This window comes from Octopus sinensis, unplaced genomic scaffold (genome assembly GCF_006345805.1).
Source record: "Octopus sinensis unplaced genomic scaffold, ASM634580v1 Contig17164, whole genome shotgun sequence".
Taxonomy (NCBI): Eukaryota; Metazoa; Mollusca; class Cephalopoda; order Octopoda; family Octopodidae; genus Octopus; species Octopus sinensis.
This window is the reverse complement of record NW_021834848.1, coordinates 5,565-26,865: the sequence shown is the minus strand read 5'-3', so window position 1 is coordinate 26,865 and position 21,301 is coordinate 5,565. Positions and strand designations below refer to the sequence as shown.

The window sequence follows — 21,301 nt, the reverse complement described above, 5'->3', positions numbered from 1 at the left end:
ATGAAAGCAAGAGGAGGTGTCCATTGATTTCAAAATGAGAGGAAATGTGTATATCATCCACTTTTTGCCATCTATATTAGCCATATATATGCCTCAAGCTTACTGACTTCGTACACTAGGATCTTTGGATCATACAAAGTTCTATATATAATACATGCACAGTGATCATTTTGACACCTGACATGCAGCACATTTATGCACCTGTACAGGTAATGTCAATGTGATGAAGGAATTGACCTAATGTACAGCTTAAATATTTGATCACTACAAATAAATCATTTGTGCAGGTTGTTCAGTAAAAACTGAACACTCATACGTCATCTTCAACAGGAGATTCCATCATATATATAAATGATAATGTTCACATCTGGCCATAGAGTGACCAATGGTTTTACTATTACTATACTCATATAGATATATATGTATATGCATATGTATGTATGTATATAGATAGATAGACAGACAGACAGATAGAAACATGTATATATATATATATATATATATATAGCCAACTATTCTCTTATTGGCATCAACAGAAAAAGTACTCCAAGACATGCTCTACCTAAGAGAGATATCATTTAATAAACGCAGAATTTAAATGTGAGTTACTACAAGGCTGATGCTTTGGCAGCAAAAGAGTTGGGGAAGTTTGTATAGCTCTGCTGTATACTATCATACAATCTTTCAGGTTCCTGAAAGGATTGTAAATGGCATGCTATATAAGTTCATTTCACTCCTGTACTATCAGAGCATCAAATTCTTAAATAAATGTGAACAGATCTCACATTTCAGAGTCAATTGATTACCCGTCACTCACTCATTCGCTCATGCAGAGCTTGGCTCCTTGTCTGGTTATTTTTCACTATTATTTTTCTACCGTTTTCCTTCTAAATTGCATTCAAGTAATGTTTTCTTCTCTTCCTTGTTTTTCTAGGATGTGAGACAAGCAACTGAAGCCATGAACAGGCTACATGGTTTTGTACTATTGTCATCAGATAGGGGAGGAATACGGATCGAATATGCCAAAAACAAGATGGGAGAAGTGGTAAGACAACAACATATCTCTTATGCTATTAACAAAAGAACGGAAAATAAGCAAATGCACACACACACACACAAACATGCATGCATGCACACACATACATACAAACAAACAAACGCCAGATATCATTACTACCTACAATGTTATCAAATAATTATCGTTAAAATATTCAATAGGTGAGATGGGGGAAATAACTGAGGTGAGAGAGGAGATGAAGGAGCCAAAAGACAAGTCATTGTACCAAGAGGATGAGTAGGGAGTAGAAAGGAAAATGTTCATTTGAACCTATTAGTGATATGGATCGAAATGGATCCCATTTATATCTCTTAGTTCAAGTAATCCCATTCTTAAACTTCAACTCCCCTCAGTTTTACTTTCTGCCCCAAACTCAGTTGCTACTCTTCCTCTTTTGATTTCTTTTTTTATTTTTCTCCCATTCTCAAGCAGTTTCTCTCTTCTAATACTTCCTCTCTACATACTGTCTTATGTTCCCCATCAGTTTCAACCAGGTTATTCCAAGAAAGAGGATGTAAAACACTGCCACCTGCCTTCATTACCCTGAAAATGAACTCAGTTCAAAAAGACAGCTACTCTACAACTCATGGCAACTTCAAAGTCTTTCTATTACTTCTGCCAATACAACTCTAGGTGACATAGACCACCACAAGTTCCCTTCAATTCTGGTTTATCTCATATATATATATATATATATATACACACACACATATGATATATATATATAAATATATATCTCTCTATATATAAACGGCAGTTTGTCTGTCGTGTGTCTGTGTGTCTGTCAGGTTGTACCCTCACCCTGACCACGGCTTTCAATCGATTCTGATGAAACTTGACACACACATAGCCCAATGTCATAATTCAAAACTAACGCAGAGAAAATTTTGAAAACTTCCCTGAGTTGAATTATCGATAGCTGTTTGATAGTTATTTGGGAGTGTAGAGAAGACATTGCAACCTACACATGCGCCTTCATTCCCTAGAGGGAAAGGACTAGATTGGGATTAGTCGTTGCCTACTAGGGGCTCTTACATACCCGGACAACGCCGGGCTATGCTGCTAGTATATATATTATATATATATATATATATATATATATATATATATATACATACACATATGATATATATATATATCATCATCATCATCATCATCATCGTTTAACGTCCGCTTTCCATGCTAGCATGGGTTGGACGGTTCAACTGGGGTCTGGGAAGCCAGAAGGCTGCACCAGGCCCAGTCTGATCTGGCAGTGTTTCTACAGCTGGATGCCCTTCGTAATGCCAACCACTCCGTGAGTGTAGTGGGTGCTTTTTACATGCCAGACGAGGCTGGCAAACGGCCACAATCGGATGGTACATTTTACGTACCACCGGCATGGAGACCAGATGAAGCTGGCAACGGCCACGAATCGGATGGTGCATTTTACATGCCACCGGCACGGAGGCTAGTCAGGGCGGCGCTGGCTACAGCCACGTTCGGATGGTGCTTCTTACGTGCCACCGGCACTGGTATCACAGCTACAAATTCCATTGATGTTGATCGAATACGATTTTGATTTTGATTTTCACTTGCCTCAACAGGTCTTCACAAGTGGAGCTTTGTGTCCCAAGAAGGAAAGGAATGCATAAGTGGCCTGGCTACATCCCAGGTAGAGGCCACGGGATTATGGCCTCACTTGTCCTGCCAGGTCTTTTCATGCACAGCATACTTCCAAAGGTCTCGGTCTCTAGTCATTTCCTCGGTGAGACCTAAAGTTCGAAGGTCGTGCTTCACCACCTTGTCCCAGGTTTTCCTGGGTCTACCTCTTTCTCAGGTTCCCTCAACCACTAGGGTGTGCCGCTTTTTCACACAACTATCTTCATCCATTCTCGCCACATGACCCTACCAGCGCAAATGTCTCTCTTGCACACCACAACTGATGCTTCTTAGGTCCAACTTTTCTGTCAAAGTACTTACACTCTGTCGAGTATGAACACTGACATTACACATCCATCGGAGCATACTGGCTTCATTTCTTGCGAGCTTTCGCATATCCTCAGCAGTCACGGCCCATGTTTCACTGCCATGTAGCATAGCTGTTCATACACATGCGTCATACAATCTGCCTTTTACTCTGAGCAAGAGGCCCTTTGTCACCAGCAGACGTAAGAGCTCTCTGAACTTTGCCCGGGCTATTCTTACTCTAGCAGTTACACTTTCAGCACCCCCAGCCCCACTACTGACTTGGTCACCTAGGTAACGGAAGCTATCAACTATTTCTAGTTTTTCTCCCTGGAATGTGGCGGAAGATGGTCTCTGCGTATTTTCAGTGTTTATTGCTCCTGAGCATCTGCCACATACAAAAACTATCTTCCTAGTTAGCCTTCCTTTGACATTGCTGTACCTCTTATGTGTCCATAGCTTACACTTGGTGCATCTTATAGAGTTTCTACCTATGCCTTTTCTACAGATCGAGCAGGGCCATCTACCTGAAGGTGTTTGTGATTTGTCTACCTTCCTACTTATTAGAACTTTGGTTTTAGCTAGGTTGACTCTAAGGCCCTTCGATTCTAATCCTTGCTTCCACACCTGAAACCTCTCCTCCAGTTCTGATAGTGACTCAGCAATTAGGGCAAGGTCATCAGCATAGAGGAGCTCCCAGGGGCATCCTGTCTTGAATTCCACAAATCCCTTCAGGTAGATGGCCCTACTCGATCTGTAGTAGAGGCATAGGTAGAAACTCTATAAGATGTACCCAGTGTAAGCTATGGACACATAAGAGGTGCAGTAATATCAAAGGAAGGCTAACTGGGAAGATAGTTTTTGTATGTGGCAGATGCTCGGGGGTGATAAACACTGAAAATGCGCAGAGACCAACTTCTGCCACATTCCAGGGAGAAAAACTAGAAGTAGTTGATAGCTTCTGTTATCTAGGTGACCAAGTCAGTAACTGAGGAGGGTGCACTGAAAGTGTAGCTGCTAGAATAAGAATAGCTTGGGCAAAGTTCAGAGAGCTATTACCACTGCTGGTGACAAAGGGCCTCTCACTCAGAGTAAAAGGTACACTGTATGATGCATGTGTATGAACAGCCATGCTACACGGCAGTGAAACATGGGCTGTGACTGCTGAGGACATGCGTAAGCTCACAAGGAATGAAGCCCGTATGATCCAATGGATGTGTAATGTCAGTGTTCATACTCGACAGAGTGTAGGTACCTTGAGAGAAATGTTGGACCGAAGAAGCATCAGATGTGGTGAGCAAGAGAGACGACTGCACTGGTATGGTCATGTGGCAAGAATGGATGAGGATAGCTGCATGAAAAAGTGCCACACCCTAGTGGTTGAGGGAACCTGAGGAAGAAGTAGACCCAGGAAAACCTGGGATGAAGTGGTGAAGCACGAGCTTCGAACATTAGACCTTACCAACGAAATGACTAGCGACTGAGACTTTTGGAAGTATGCTGTGCTTGAGAAGACCCGGCAAGCCAAATTTGACCATAGCTTGTGGCCTATGCTAGGAGCATAACCAGCCTGCTTATGCATACCTTTCCCTTCTTTGATCACTAAACTCTGCTTTCAAAGACCAGTTGAGGCAAGGGAAATCAAAATCAATTTGATGACTGGCATCCGTGCTAGTGGGGTGCAAAGAGCACCATACGAGTGTGATCGTTAACAGAGCAGCTATTCGAGTATGATCGTTACCAGTGTCGCATTACTGGTACTTATGCCTGTGCTAGTAGGGTGCCAAGAGTACCATCCAACTATGCTCGTTACCAACGTCGCTTCACTGGCACCTGTGCCGGTGGCATGTGTAAAAAGATTCGAGCTAGGTCATTGCCAGCATCCACTACACTCGCGGAGTGGTTGGCGTTAGGAAGGGCATCAAGCTGTGGAAACTCTGCCAGATCAAGATTGGCGCCTGGTGCAGCCATCTGGTTCGCCAGCCCTCAGTCAAAATCGTCCAACCCATGTTAGCATGGAAAGCGGACGTTAAACGAAAAAAATATATATATATTAATATACATATATCTTATGTATATATTTATATATCTGTATGTATATATATACAAACATATATATATATCGTATGTATATGTATATATATATACATATATATATATATATATATATATATATATATATATATATATATATATATATATTAAAAAAAAGACTCCGCCGGTTACGGCGACGAGGGTCCCAGCTGATACGATCAACGGAACAGCTTGCTCGTGAAATTAACGTGCAAATGGCTGAGCATTCCACAGACACGTGTACCCTTAACGTAGTTCTCGGGGATAATCAGCGTGACACAGAGAGTGACAAGGCTGACCCTTTGAAATACAAGTACAACTCATTTTTGCCAGCTGAGTGGACTGGAGCAACGTGAAATAAAGTGTCTTGCTCAAGGACACAACGCGTCGCCGGGAATCAAACTCACAACCTTACGATCATGAGCCGAATGCCCTAACCACTAAGCCACGCGCCCTCACATATATATATATATATATATATATATACACAAACATATATATATATATAGACAAACAATATATATATATATATATATAATATATATATATACACAAACTATATATATATATATATATATACACAAACATATATATAGATATATATATATACAAACATATATATATATACACACAAACATATATATATATACACAAACATATATATAGATATATATATATACAAACATATATATATATATATATATATACAAACACACACACACACACACAATATATATATAATATATATATATATATATATATGGCAACTTATAAATAGGGGCAAAAGAAAAGTAATTTCCATGCCAATATGCTGGTAACAGACTTTAAATCGTCAATTTCCACATTTCATTATACATTCACTATAATACTTGTTGTGCTGTATTTATAGTGAATGTATAATGAAATGTGGAAATTGACGATTTAAAGTCTGTTATCAGCATAGAAATAATTTTTCTTTTGCCCTTATTTATAAGTTGTTTATAATTTTAACCTTTAAAGGTATTTTAATAGGCTGCCACTTTCGATGAAACTTTTTGGGAAAAAAATACCTTTAAAGGTTAAAATTATATCATGAAACTCTCAGTCCTTGAGTCATTCTGATGCTTCTGCTACATATCAATAAATTATATATACGTACATATACATGTGTGTTATAAACAGTTATATATATTTGTGTATGTGTGCGTAGAAATGCATTCGTGTATGTAAATATATATATGTATATATATATAAAATATATATAACATATATATATATAATATATATATATATATATATATATATAATATATATATACATATATATATATATATATATATATATATATATATATATATTATATATATCTATATATATATATTATATATATATATATATATATATATATATATATATACATATATATATATATAATATATACATATGTAAATATAAGTATATATATATACACATATTTGTATGTATATGTGTGTATATACATATATATATGTGTGTGTGTATATATATGTGTGTATATGCATTGCCCAAAATGAAGTAACAGCCACCATATATACATGGGTGTAATATTTCCATTGACTGACTTCTATTTTGAAATGTTTTAACTGAGAAAGCTCTTGCTGAGTGGGTGAATTTCCTATTATTTGTTACACACACCTAAAAAGTATGTGTGAAATTATTTCAAAATATCATTATTTGGTTTGACTTCATTATTACAACTATAATCCCATATGTGTGTGTGTGTGTATTTATATGTATATATGTACACATATATGCATATGTATACATGTATATTTTTGCATACACATGTTGGCTCTCTACACAAAATAAGCTGACAGTGACATTTAATAAATACCATGTCATAATATACATTCCATATATTTCATATAGATTTGTAATAATATATATGGTTTTTGATTTTGGTTTGCAAGATTCTTGTAATGATATATCTTATAAAATGCAAGAAGAGCTTTTGATCATAGTTCATTTACCAAAAGTGCATGCAGCAAGCATTCCATACAAATGAAATATTAATATCAGTATGACACATCCTAAATGAAATGGTGAAAATATAGGCACCACAACATACAAATTTTATGCAAAGTCTATTCACTGCATAAATTTTGTCGTATTACAGTTTTCGTAAAACAAAATCTAAATATTTGCAAAAAATACTTATAATTTCAAATACTGAATTTAGATGTTCCTCCATTAAGGCAATTGTGAATGTATATGTTGTTGGAGGGACATATTTTTGGTGGAATTTCTTTTTACTATATATATACACAAATTACACTAAATATATGAGATTAAATTATGACCTTTTTATCATGAATCTGTCCAATCAGATTTCCTTGATCATTACTTCTTGATGGATGGATGGATGGATGGATGGATGTATGTATGTATGCATGCGTGTGTGTGTGTGTGTGTGTGTGAGTGAGTGAATGTTGAAAATATCACCCAAAACTCCTTCAGATAATATATGTGTGTATATGAGATAAGGGAGATCACTACATAACTAAACCCGATAGAAATGGCAGCCAATTGCCAATCAAACTATGACCTTCATGCACCAAATGTTGAACTAGCTCAGAATTCACCTTTAAAATATTCTGCCCCCATTTCCTAATTGTTACTGTCATGTCAGGAAAATTTCAATACACTCGTTTCCTTTTGAACTCTGCTTCATCATGACCATCAGAACATTTCAACAAAAATTATTCAAAGTTGTTGAACTAAACCTTGTGGATAAACTGAACTCGTGAAAAGATTTTCTTATGGTCAGCTTAGCAAATGAAAATCAAAACTTTTCTATTTGATTAGCCCCATCATTCTACTTCTGGTGTTATAAAACCTTGATGGTTTTTTCATCATAGCATAAGGGGAAAAAATAGTAGTTTTTATATCCAGGGTTGAATAAATCCAAATCAGAATATAATTAATTTCCTCCAATAAATGTAACTAATTTAAGCAAACGATATCTTCTTGAAACAAACAAAACCATTTACCAACAAAAACAGTTTCTTCCTTGCCCTACTAATCCCTTCCACCATCTCCCTACATACTTTAAAATGCCCCACCCACAAGAGGAACAACAAAACTATAAGAAGCTAAAAATAGATTTACAGTATGATGAAAGCAACTGAATCAAAACTTCAAAGTCACTATCAACCTTTTCTTGGTTAAAATAAATATGGCATTCTACTTAGATATATTGAGTGGTTCATCAATTCAGGTTTGACTGTCCTTATACATACATACATATATTCGAAACAATTGTTAATATATATATACATATATATATATATATATATACATATATATATATATATATAACATATATATATTATATATATATATATATATTATATATATATATATATATATATATATATATATATATGACAGGGGTGCAGGCTATGTGTGCTTAAAAGTTTACTTCCTAACCATCCAGATTCAATCCTACTGCATACACCTTGATAAGTGTCACCATCATACAAGTGTTTTTTTTTTCATTTCCAATCTTCCATGAAAATATGCCCAGTCAAAGAGAAATATTCTGTTGCTTGGAAACAAATGAGGATTAGTGACAGGAAGAGCAACCAGCTGAAAGAAACGTGCTTTAACAAATAGTATTTGAACCATGCAGGCATAGAATAGCAGACATTAAAATGATGATGATGTGTATTGTGTGTGTGTGTGTGTATTAACAATATATATATATATATATATATATATATTGTGTGATATATAGGTTTCTGTTAACACAAGCAAGAACAATAGTGCCCAAAACTTAAGTTTATAAATTTTCTTTTTTTTTATTTTAGCCTGCAGAAGTTACAAAATGACTCAAGGGCCGAAAGTTTCGTCCATGACCCTTATCAAACTCTTTGCACAAAACTCTTGACCTTTGAGTCACTTTATGATTTCAACTGATTAAAATAAAGAAATAGTCAATAGTTTCTGTTATCTAGGTAACCTAATTGACAATAGAGGTGGATGCACGTTGGTAATTAAAGCACAGGTAAATCTATTTTTTATGAAAGAAAGGCAGATTGTGTGATGTTTGTGTAAAACCAGCAATGTGGCTGTGAAACTTGGATTGTGAATGTAAAAGACATTAGGAATACTTGAAAGAAATGAAACCAGTATGCTTAGATGGATGTGCAATATCAATGGGGAAAAATTGGGCATAAGAAGCATCAGATGTGGTGGACTGAAGAGAGATTGTGCTGGTATAGTCATGTGATGTGGATGGATGAAGACAGGTGTATAAAGGAGTACCATTCACTAAACATGGAAGAAACATGTGGAAGACGTGAGACAAAGTGACGAAGACTAACCTCAAGATTTTGAGCTTCTCAGAAATAACGGGGTACCAAGATGAATGGTATTATGCTGTGATTGAGAAGACCCACCCATCTCAGCAGAACTGTCAAACTTTTCCCCACAATTTATCTTCTATTCTCTTCACTTCCCACTAAAACTGATGTCCTCTGCATCCAACTCATTCTCTGTTTCTAATCATCCATCCCACTATTTTTTCACTCAGTGCCCTTCTCATTCTGTCTCATATTCACATTGTACTTGGACCTTACATATCTCTTTTTCTTTCCCTCTTACTTTCCAGGTGGGCAAGCCATGGGCTAGGTCTGATCAATAAGTATCCGGAGTGTTACCATAATAACAAAGCCAAAGCATCAGAGAAAAGCTGTCAGGCACAGATTGACCTTCAGCCCTGCAGTGCATGTGCACTAAGTTTTAATGTTCTAGATTGGAAGGAAGGTGGGCAGCGTGTGATCATCGCATTGGCCATAACTGAGAAAGTCGTCATGGCAATACCTGCTCAGAGGCCTATGGAAAGTGGCAGAAAGTGTATGGAGAGAGGTGTAAGAGCCACACACAAGTGTTTGAGTGTTTCAGACGTTTTCAAGATGGCCAAAAAATGTTGATATTTACGAATGTTCTGGGAGACCCACAACCAGCAGAACTGAGAAAAACATCGCAGATGGGAAAGCAGCTGCGAGGGGACATCATCGAATCACCATCCGTGAGTTATCAGAGGATGTGCAGATTAGTTACAGTTCAGTTCAGTCCATTATCACTGAAGATTTGAGTGTCTGCTAAGCTTGTGCCAAAAATGCTTTCAGCTGACCAAAACGACATTCGGGTTTCAATTACACAAGATCTCCTTGAAGTGTTGAGAATGATGGAAACATTTTGAAAACTTTGTGTAGGCCTCAGAGCAAGTATTGCCAAGCTTTGGCAAAGTTTGATGCAGATTCTCTGCTCAACTTTCTCTGTTATAGTCAATGCAATGATCATACGCAACACACCTTCCTTCCAAGCACTGCTACAAACAGCTAGAATGTTAAAACTTAGTGCACATGCACAGCAGAGTTCAAGATCAATCTGTGTCAAGCAGCTTCACTCTGCATGCTTTAGCTTCGTTACTATCACAACAGTCCAGATACTTATTGATCAGAATACATATTCACCCCTTCACCAAGACACCTGCTCCTCTCCCTCTATCATGGTCTCTTGTCCCTCAAGTCTCCATCCCACTCAGATGAGAGATCTTATCTTGTGGGTACTTGGCAACCTCACTGGTGCTGGTGCCATGTAAAAAGCACCCAGTGCCCTCTTTTAAGTGGGTGACATTAGTAAGGGCATCGAGCTGTAGAAATGATGCCAAAGCAGACATAGGAACTGGAGGAGTCCTCTGGCCCCTCTGTTCTGATCAAATTGTTCAACCCATACCAGCATGGAAAAAGAGATGTTAAATGATGATGATATATGTGTGTGTGTTTGTGTGTACATAGCCAAGCACATCTATCTGAAGGGTGGAGATTTATAACCCCTGCCCTGTCTGCCAGCCATTTATATGCAATATCTATATGCTTCTCCTTCTCCTAAGGACATATAATGCAACCTATGACCCCACATTTCAGCTGGCAACTGACTCCAATTTCTTATCAACACCAGTTTACATCTAAGATTAGGGAGGGACTGGATCTCACTCCACTCCTGCTTGCTCTCCCTACGAGGCTGTATCCCTCTCAAGTAGTTATGGTAACTGCAGGTTTGTGACAAGTATTTCTTGTCTCTCTGAGGAACCATAAGGTCTGGATGCTGCACTTATAAAGTGCATCTATGGATTGCATTTATAGTGCAGCATCATTTATTAATGAATACTGAAAACATGTTCAACAGATGAAATAAATGAAAACCTCTGTTCTCTTCTCTTTTATTATGTGTGTATATATTTTTAACACATATATGATATATGTGTATATATATATATATATATATATATATATATATATATATACATATATATATATATATTGTGTATAAATGTGTGTTTGTGTTTGTGTGTGTGTGTAAGGTCCTGGTAGGGTATAAAAGTAGGGTATTTCCAGGGAAGCCCTCAACCCAACCTCTGGGCTGTCAACACTGTCAGATTCCAGATTAATACCAAAATCCTTCAGGTGTGGAAAATTCTGGTTTCACAATGGTTAAACCATTGTGTGGCTGTAGTGAAGAGTAACGTATAATACAAAGAATAAGACAAAGAAATACTTTAACACATCTTTAATGATTCGCTACATTTGTTTCTGTACCAACTCTGTTTGCAAAACCAGTTCTACACAAAATTCAAAATGAAAATTTACATAATATTTTCAATTTTAGACATTAGAGTGGTGCTTCATCAGACTTGCATCAAAGGTGCACTCTTGCACTGTGCAGCTTCTGGATGTTGTTTTGGGCTTATTTCAGGGGGGAACTAAAAATAAATAAAAGTATGGTTAGGGGATGAATAATAAGTATAATAAGATCATGTGGGAAGAAGAAGAAGAAGAATGAGGAGGAGGGGGAGGAGGCTAAGGATATGAAGAAATGGATTTAATGAAATATAATTATACTAATCTTAATATATTCATAATACATTTTATATATATATATATATATATATATATATATATATATATATAGAGAGAGAGAGAGAGAGAGAGAGAGAGAGAGAGAGAGAGAGCAAGATTTACATACACATGTAGATATACATACATACACATATATTAATGTGTGTGTGTTATATGTATTATCTGTGTGTGTATATATATATATATAAATGTATATATACCGGAATAAGCATATAAATGTGAAACAAGGTGGAAAAAATAGTACTCAAATACCAGAGGTAGAGTAATATGCTTTATTTAAAAGCTGCAGAAATATAACAAAAGCTGTTACTCAGAGTTAACATATTGTTAACAAAACTGTCCGACGAATGGAAATATGAAACTCTGAGTAACAGCTTTTGTTATATTTCTGCTGCTTTTAAATAAGCATATTTCTCTAGCTCTGGTATTTGAGTACTCTTTTTTACACCTTGTTTCACATTTATGTGCTTACTCCAGATATATATATTATATATATATATATATATATATATATATATAATATATATGTATGTATGTATGTATGTATGTATGTTGTGTGTGTGTGTGGAGGCGCAATGGCCCCCGTGGTTAGGGCAGCGGACTCGCGGTCGTAGGATCGCAGTTTCGATTCCCAGACCGGGGGCGTTGTGTATGTTTATTGAGCGAAAACACCTAAAAGCTCCACGACGCTCCGGCAGGGGGTGGTGATCCCTGTTGTACTCCTTCACCACTTTTTCTCTCACTCTTTCTTCTGTTGGCCTGCTCGCTTAGCCAGCTGGGTGGCGTCATTCGAAGGCTAAAACAATGCGAACGCATTGTGAACAGCGATGTGTAGCAACATCTGATGGTCTGGTCGGTTACGTGATCATGTGATATATATATATGTAAAAATCATTTAACATCAATCTTTTGCAAAGGCACTACACACAGACATGTTTTATTTGAACCATTATAGTTTTCTTTTATAGCCCAAATAGTGTCTCTTTGCCCAACAGATTGTTGCCACTCTGTGATTATGCAACTAAAGAAATAAAAGTTTTAGACTTAGTACACTTCTTTGTTTCTTTCTCTTTTTGCTCTAGTTAGTCTCACAGGCTCTTCAAAGCAGAATGAACAAAGCTATAAAAAAGAAGCTTCAATTAAACTTCAAGGTCTCTGATGAGCTGCCACAAATTTACCATAAATCATAAGGAAAAGATATAGAACTTAAAGCTAAATACAACTTTAAATTGCATATTGAAGAAAGGTTATCAATTCATCTGTGATCTTGTTAAAATACTGCTCTCAACTTGTAGCTGAATGTCTCATCTCTGTGATTTCTGAAAAGAAAATAAATTTTTTGAATGAAGTTGATAATTAAATATTGAAATTAATTAGTTTGGTACCACAGTTACTGTAAACTGAACACAACAAAGATGCCTACCGCCTTACCCAGTCATTCTAATGCAATAATACACACACACACACACACACACACAATTTCTACACATAACAATCCAAAACAATATAACCCTCACACTGCCTTTCTTTGCATATGTTGCTGTACCCAGCTAATGCCAAGTGTATGTTGGATGAAACCAGTCACATCTACCACCAGTATCGAGGTATGTAATAAAACAACAATAACAATAGTAACAACAATAATAACAATAATTATAAAGCTGATGATAATGAAAATAATAATGGCATGTATGTATTAAAAATGTGCATGATTACAAATGCATGAGCATGTGCATGTGTGCAGCATATATGTGCATTCACGCATGTATGCATGCCTTCACTAACAAATTTCTGTATACATTTGATTGCATATTTATACATATGCATGCATAAAAATATGTGTATATATATATGTTTGCATGTAGGTGCATGTATATTTGTGTGAGTTTGAAGTCTCTGTGTGTGTGTGTGTGTGTGTGTGTGTGTGTGTGTGTGTGTGTGTGTGTGTGTGTGTGTGCATGTGCTGTCATTATTGATGACATTTTAAAAGAAACAAGCTAAAACTGGTTTTTCATAAATGCATCATCATAACATGCATTCCTTATACATATTATATAAATATTCTTTTGCATAAATATTATCATGGCATGTTATATATAACCCTGTTACAGAAAACATACATATATCATAGATAAAAATATTCAAATACTATTTAATATATGTTCACTTCCTACGGTTAATAAATCAGTTTTTGCATATAAAAGCTTAAAATTCACATGTAGTAATAGAACCATATTCATAATAGACATATATATTATACATTCCAAACATTATACATATATTTTGTACAGTACATTGTACACAGCTAATCATAACTTAGGCATTTCTTCATTTGATTCTTTTTTTTTTCCTTTTCTTTGGTGAACATAGTCAGAATGACACATCCTTCACAGGTTTTACTATAAACACAGTTTCATGCTTAATTAAGCAAAGTAATTATCATATTTATATATTTCTTATGCAACAAATATATATATATATATATATACTATATATATATTATATATACATATATTATATATATATACATATATATATATATATTATATATATATAATATATATATATATATATATATATATATATTATATATATATATATATATATATATGTGTGTACATGTACATACTTATGTGTGTATATATACATGTATATGTATGTATATCTGTACTTACACACACACACATATATATATATTGGTAATTAATAAGAGATTTCTCCACACATTTACCTGTTTGCTCACAGTTAGGTATTCAAAGTAGGCCTATTTGAGGCTGTATTTATATATCAAAATGAATAAAATGCTAATGCTGCTTTGTAATAATCCTTATTATTATTATTATTATTATTATTATTATTATTATTATTATTGATATACATATATATGTGTGTGTGTGTGTACATATATAAATGTTTATAGGTATATATGTGTGTGTGTATATATATATTTATAGCGAGAGAGAGAGTGGGGGGGGATGCTGGCATGGTCATGTGGTCAAGAAGCTTACAGCACAATCATACAATCTCACTTCACAATACTTTGGGTAAATATCTTCTCAATCAAATTTATCAGTGAAGCTCTGTGGAAATCATCGTGTATATATATATATATATTATATATTATATATATATATATATATATATATGTATGTATGTGTATTAGCACCTGTGCATGTTTGTGCATGTATGCTGTTTTTACTAATTTTACCCAAGTAACCATGGGAGTAAATGATGGTGATGTCATGTTTGCCTTCCCTGTGAACAATATGTCCTGTAGCTCCACACTTTCAAATATAATAATAATAAAGAAAGTGTAATGTGTGTGTGTGTGTGTGTAATGTTACACTGCTTGTTGTTTGATTGGCCCCAATGTAGCAAACGTAATCTGACTGAGCTGAGAGAGAGCGAAGAACACAAAGTTAGTGTGAAATTCCAACATTAACAAAATAATATCATTACTATGAACATCAAACTGCAGATTAGGCAAGACGTGTTTTGAGAAAGACATTAGCTGTGAATGGTAAAGGTTCAAGCTGCCAGTTGGTTCAAGCTGTGTCATAACTGCTGCCCTCTTTGTTGTTAATGTTGAGGGACACAGATGAGGCAGCCATTGATCTTGGCTGTGTCACGGCCACTGGAGACTTAGCAGTAAAACAACTTATACATAGCTTATACCTATTCAGGGAATAGGTACCAAAAATTGTTTATGGCCATCCCATATGTTATTTTGTCCAAAAAAGTGGAAAGATGCTTGTTTGCAAAACTTGAATTTAATGAGTTTAAACTTCTGCTGGATTGTATTTTTTCCTGGTCAACCAGTCACTGTAATAAAATCAAATTCTCAATGTGCTTATCAGACAGTACCCGGTTGGTCAATTGCTGGTGCCATCAATCTTTGAGAGCATCCTGTTTATTGTTAGTGTTATTTTTACATGTGAATATAGTGATTCAGGTTTGATTCCTAAGTTGGTGTGTGATGCACTACCAAAAATCCCTGCTACAGGACTCCCCTGCCAATACAATGACCTGCAATGGTTAATTGAACAAAATGCCAGAAGTGTAGATATGAAGTGTGTGAAGAATATGCATTAGAACGTGTGAATGCATGACTAAGAGTTGTTGGTTAAATTGTGTAAATGATGAGCAGGTGATGTGGCTGCAAAAATGTTGAATTCTTGACAGAAAACTTTTCCACTGTTCATTGCAAGGCTGTCTTACATGTGAAATACTATGAGAGCTCAAGGTCTGAACAACCTGCATAGCCAAGAGCAGGGAAAATACGCAAGAGAATCCATAATTGTGGTAGAATATTAGGTCAGACAGAGTATGATTATAAAAATACTAGGGGAATTCTGATTGAGAATGCATGTATGTTGAGTCAGTGGTCTGCAGCTGAATGTGTGAGTCAGTGACATAATCAGAGTATGTGTGTTTGTACGGGTGAGTCAGTATAGCTGTAAGTTGTTTGCATATTCATGTGAATCTCAAAATGGGTTGTATAATCTATACCTGTGTGCCAGCCTAGTAAACAAATCCAGCTATTTCCAGCCTTCTGAACAAAGCAGCTAAAGTCTGCCGGCATCTTTTGTTCCCACTGAATTTATGTATGCTACTAGCAATGAATGTCTTGGCTAAGTGCATGTTTCCATGTTGTGCATGTTTCCATGTTGTATACATGCAGTGTGTGTGCAATGTATACATGTTCTGATGTATGCATGTATGAGCAGAAGGAAGGTGAAATTAGTAAAAAAGGATAACCATGATGAAGAACAAATGTTTTTTTTTGTTTTTTAATAATTTTAACTCCTTTGCTAGAGAAAGCATTCACTGACTCAAAAGCATGTCACTGGAGTAGATGGAGACATCAGCGGAAGAATATGAATGTTGTTGGGTGTGTTGAGGTGGTGGGGTGATGTTAAGATCCAAGGTGAGCTGTTTTAGGTGGTCAATGTTGACTAAGACTTATTTTGAAGATGAACGAGATGAAGAAGAATTTATTTGTTGCATTTGAGGACATTTGATGATGTTACAGGTAGCATACTGACAACTTGGTGGTGATTTTAACATTTGTTTGATGTGTTGAGAAACTGTGTAATGTTTTTGAAGCATGGTCACCAGTGTATCAACAATAGGAAACGTAGCAGTTTGGGTGAGGCCACAACATCAGGGAAAACTCAAGGAGGAAAAAAAGATTCTCAGGGACAGTTCAGCTGAAGTATCAGCAATGTTTCGGAACTTGCTTGTTGCACTGACAAGCTGCATAGCAGTCTTTCACTGTAACCAGTGTAAGATAAGTATATTTCAAGTCAATTGTAGAAGTTTGTATGAGATGTTGAGTTGGTAATGATGTTAGCCACCACTGTGTGGATTCCAGCAGTGAACTGCTTTAAGCTGTCATAATGGTTATTTTTTGTCGTTGTTGTCATGGTCCTTGGCTGATATAAACTGCTGTAAATTCCTGTTGCAATATTCTTCCCTAACAGGCCACTGCTGGTTGGCAAATAAACAACCTAATAAGCAGCTAATGTCTTTCAAAGAATAGGAGCCAAACACAAAATTGTTAATGACAACTATTTATGTTTTTTGTTCAGAAAAAGGTGCTAGTTTACAAAACTGGGATTTAATGAGTTAAACGACTACTGAGTCCACTGTATTCTTTCTGGTCAACAAGCTACTGTAAAAACAAAACAGTTCTTAAACAGTGTTTATCAGAGTGTATGGGGTCAGTTGCTTTCTGACATGACCAATCTTTGATAGCATCCAGGTTATTGTTATTTTTACAGGTGATCGCTGATTCAGGTTTGATTCCTGGGCAGGGTGTTTGGAAATCTGCCAAATATTCCTTTAACACATACATATCCAGTCAACCATCTGCATTTCATTGCCACTTAGTAATATGCACATGGCAGGAACTGCAATCCTTCCAAGTTGAGTGTATTTTGTCTGCATTGCATTTAACTTTGTCTGCTGATCGTATGAGGCTTGGAACTTTCCAGCATTAAACTGCATTTTATTGTCATCAGCCCACTTGTGTTTTGCATCTAACTTTTGTTGCAGGTGCTGCCATCTTTGGTGTTTTGTATTACCTGTGATGATTTTGTGTCATCTGCATAGCTTGTGAGGATGGCTCTCTGTGTGGATGAGGGCATATCTGGGAGGACCACCATGAATGGTAATGGCCCCAAGACAGTGTCCTGTAGTGTATTAGTATGCATATAATATATATATATATATATATATAATATATAAATATATATATATATAGTGAACCAAACAAAGAAGAACAACAAGAAAAAAGCAATAATGCAAGGACGTTGTGCAAGTACTGTATTATCAGATGCAGAGGAAAGGAAAGAAAGATGGTTTAACGTTTCGAGCAAAGCTCTTCTTCAAAAATAGAGGAAAGTCCAAAGGAAGGGAAGACAGAGGAAGAAAACCGCCAACGATACACATGCGGTTACACTTTGAAATGTGTGTATATATATATGTATATATATATATATATATGTATATATATATATATATGTATATATACATACATACTAACATACACACATGCAAACACACACATACATAAGAAACAGCTTGTTTCAAAGCAGTAGTTTTGCTTTTATATTTCAAAACTGTTAAGAAAGATAAAATTAAAGCAGTCCTGTGTTTCGAGAATGCTTACAGAGGTGTCCAAATACGTTTTTGTAAAACTATAAATGCATCTGTTTATGTTTCACTTTTTTCTTCCTTCTCATAGACTCGTAAAGAAGATGTTCCAGCGACTGGCCAGTCTCCGGTGCAAGCTGCAGCATACTAAAGAATACATCACCAACACCGCCTTTTTATTGACCACTTCTGCAGCTGTAGCAGTTGCTGTTGTTGTTATTGTTGTTGTTACTACTGCACTCTTCGATTACTGAACATGCAAAAGAAGATTCTATAAACAAATACAAATGTGGCCATCATCAACAAAACAAACCTCTTTATTTAACCTTTGTGTAGGTGTATGTATATGCATGCATGCATGCGTGTGTGTGTGTGTAGTGATGGTATTTGTTGGGGTATTGGTTGTGATGGCTGTTGTTGTAGCGTGGAAGACTCCACTACTACTACTACTACAACTACTACTACTACCAATACAATCCTTTTACATGATCAACAGACAAACTGATTCAATTCAATTCAGTTTGATCCGGTCAGATTAGCCAAGTGTCTGGTCAGCTTGTCAGGGAGGAGAGGAGATGATGGACAGCATCAACCACCCACAACCACCCACAGCCACCAACACCACTACCATTCCCATCATGTTAACTGTGACCAATTAAAAATAATTACAATTTTCTTATTAATAAAATGATTCACACACGTTTATAGAAATTTATACTTTATATACATACATACAGGTACACATGTGTATATGCACTTGTATATGTGTGTGTGTGTGTGTGTATCATATGCAATACGTGTATATGTTTTTTATGTATACACATGTACCTATATATATGTATATATATATATATATATATACATATATACACACATACATATGTGCTGTTTTTGGTGGGTGAAGTGTAATTGAACAACAATAATGTAAACAATGTGAATTAGGGATAGCATGGTGGTGGTGGTGGTGGTGGTGGTGGTGGTGGTGGTGGTGGTGGTGGTGCAGGGATAAACAGAAAAGGAGGAGAAAAGATGAGAAAGAAGGAAGGATGAATGGTTTGTTGTTATGGAAAGAAGAGTTGAAAGAAAAGTGTAAAGGTAGATCTTATCTATGGTTGTGTGTGTGATTGTTTAATGGATTTATCATCACTATCCATTCTTTCTTAGGAGGTAGTAATTCTGAATAAGAAACGATTCAGAGCATATAGACCTGTCCAACCCATGCTAGCATGTGAAGCAGACATACACTGATTATGCTAACAATATGCATATGTGTGTGTATGTACATATATACATACACACACATGCATGCGTGTATATATATGTGAGTGTGTGTATGTATGTATATGTATATATATATGTATATATTTATATGTATATATATATATATGTATATGTACATATATATATATACATATATACTGAAATGCTGAAATGGCTGGGCCAGGAAAGAAATGTATACACCCATGTATACACATACACATTTTCTCACACATTCACAAAGAATAAAAAGAGACGATGATGAAAATGATGATGATGACGACGGCGATGACAGTGTTTATGATTTTGATGGTGATGATGTTGAAAGTATTTTAAGAAGATTGATCCAGTAAAAAGAAAAAACAACAACAAAAAGGACAAGAATAACATTAATGAAAAACAAAATATCTTTGAAAAACAATTTTAAATATTTAAAAGGAAAACCTTAAAAAACATTTAAAAAAATTAAAATATAAAAAAATAACAAAAAAATGAACGTTAAATGTTTTAAAAATACAAAACAAAATGTTAAAAATAATGATATAAATATTAGAAAAAAACCCAAAAAAAATCAACGACAGCAAAATCAAACAACGATTGATTGTTTTTTTACCACTACTACTACTACTACTACTACTACTATTATTATTATCATTATTATCATTATTATTATTATTATTACTGCTACTACTACTATTACTACTACTACTACTACTGTTGTTATTACTATTGTTATTACTACAATTACTACAAATTGACTCTTGCTACTATGAATTTTGCTGCTGCTACTACTATTGCTACTACTACTACTACTACTACTACTACTACTACTACTACAATTATTATTACTCCTACAGCAGCTATCAAGAAATCATTTTTTTATTGTTATTACATAATACTTATCAGTAATTTTTATTATTATTGGAAAACATCAGAACTAATCATATTTTCATGATTTTTTTTGTTATTTTTAATTGATTCCATTATTTTATCTCCTTTTTTTGTTTCTGTTTTGTTACCTTGACAACCTACAGTCAACTTTGATATGTATGTATGAATGCCTTTATGTATGTATGTGTGTGTGCATACAACTGTGTACACATACGGGTATATATATATATTTATACCCACACACACAGACACACACATACACATATGTATATATAAGTGCATGTCATCTATATAGGCAAAACATAGTCCATTGTTCCAGAAGAAGAAGAAGAGGTGTGAGTGGTAGTGGTAGGGGTAACAGCATTGGTGGTCATAGCAATGATGCAAGCTCCAGGGAGGTTGCTATGCATGCCAGCAGCATCACACTGCAAAAATGTTGAACTGCATCGATGCACACAGTAGCACTTGATGCTAT

General features: G+C 35.4%; 1 protein-coding gene across 1 annotated transcript in view; it reads left to right on the top strand.

The window, feature by feature from the left end:
* The window catches only part of LOC115231020 (cell wall integrity protein scw1), a 37,772-nt gene extending 17,794 nt beyond the window's left edge, over positions 1-19,978 (top strand). Inside the window, exons 5-7 of the mRNA XM_029801117.2 lie at positions 935-1,045; positions 13,572-13,625; positions 18,770-19,978. Coding sequence (XP_029656977.1) covers positions 935-1,045; positions 13,572-13,625; positions 18,770-18,829 — 225 coding nt within the window. The 3' untranslated portion in view covers positions 18,830-19,978. The remainder of the gene's footprint in view (positions 1-934; positions 1,046-13,571; positions 13,626-18,769) is intronic.
* The last annotated feature ends 1,323 nt before the right edge of the window (positions 19,979-21,301 follow it).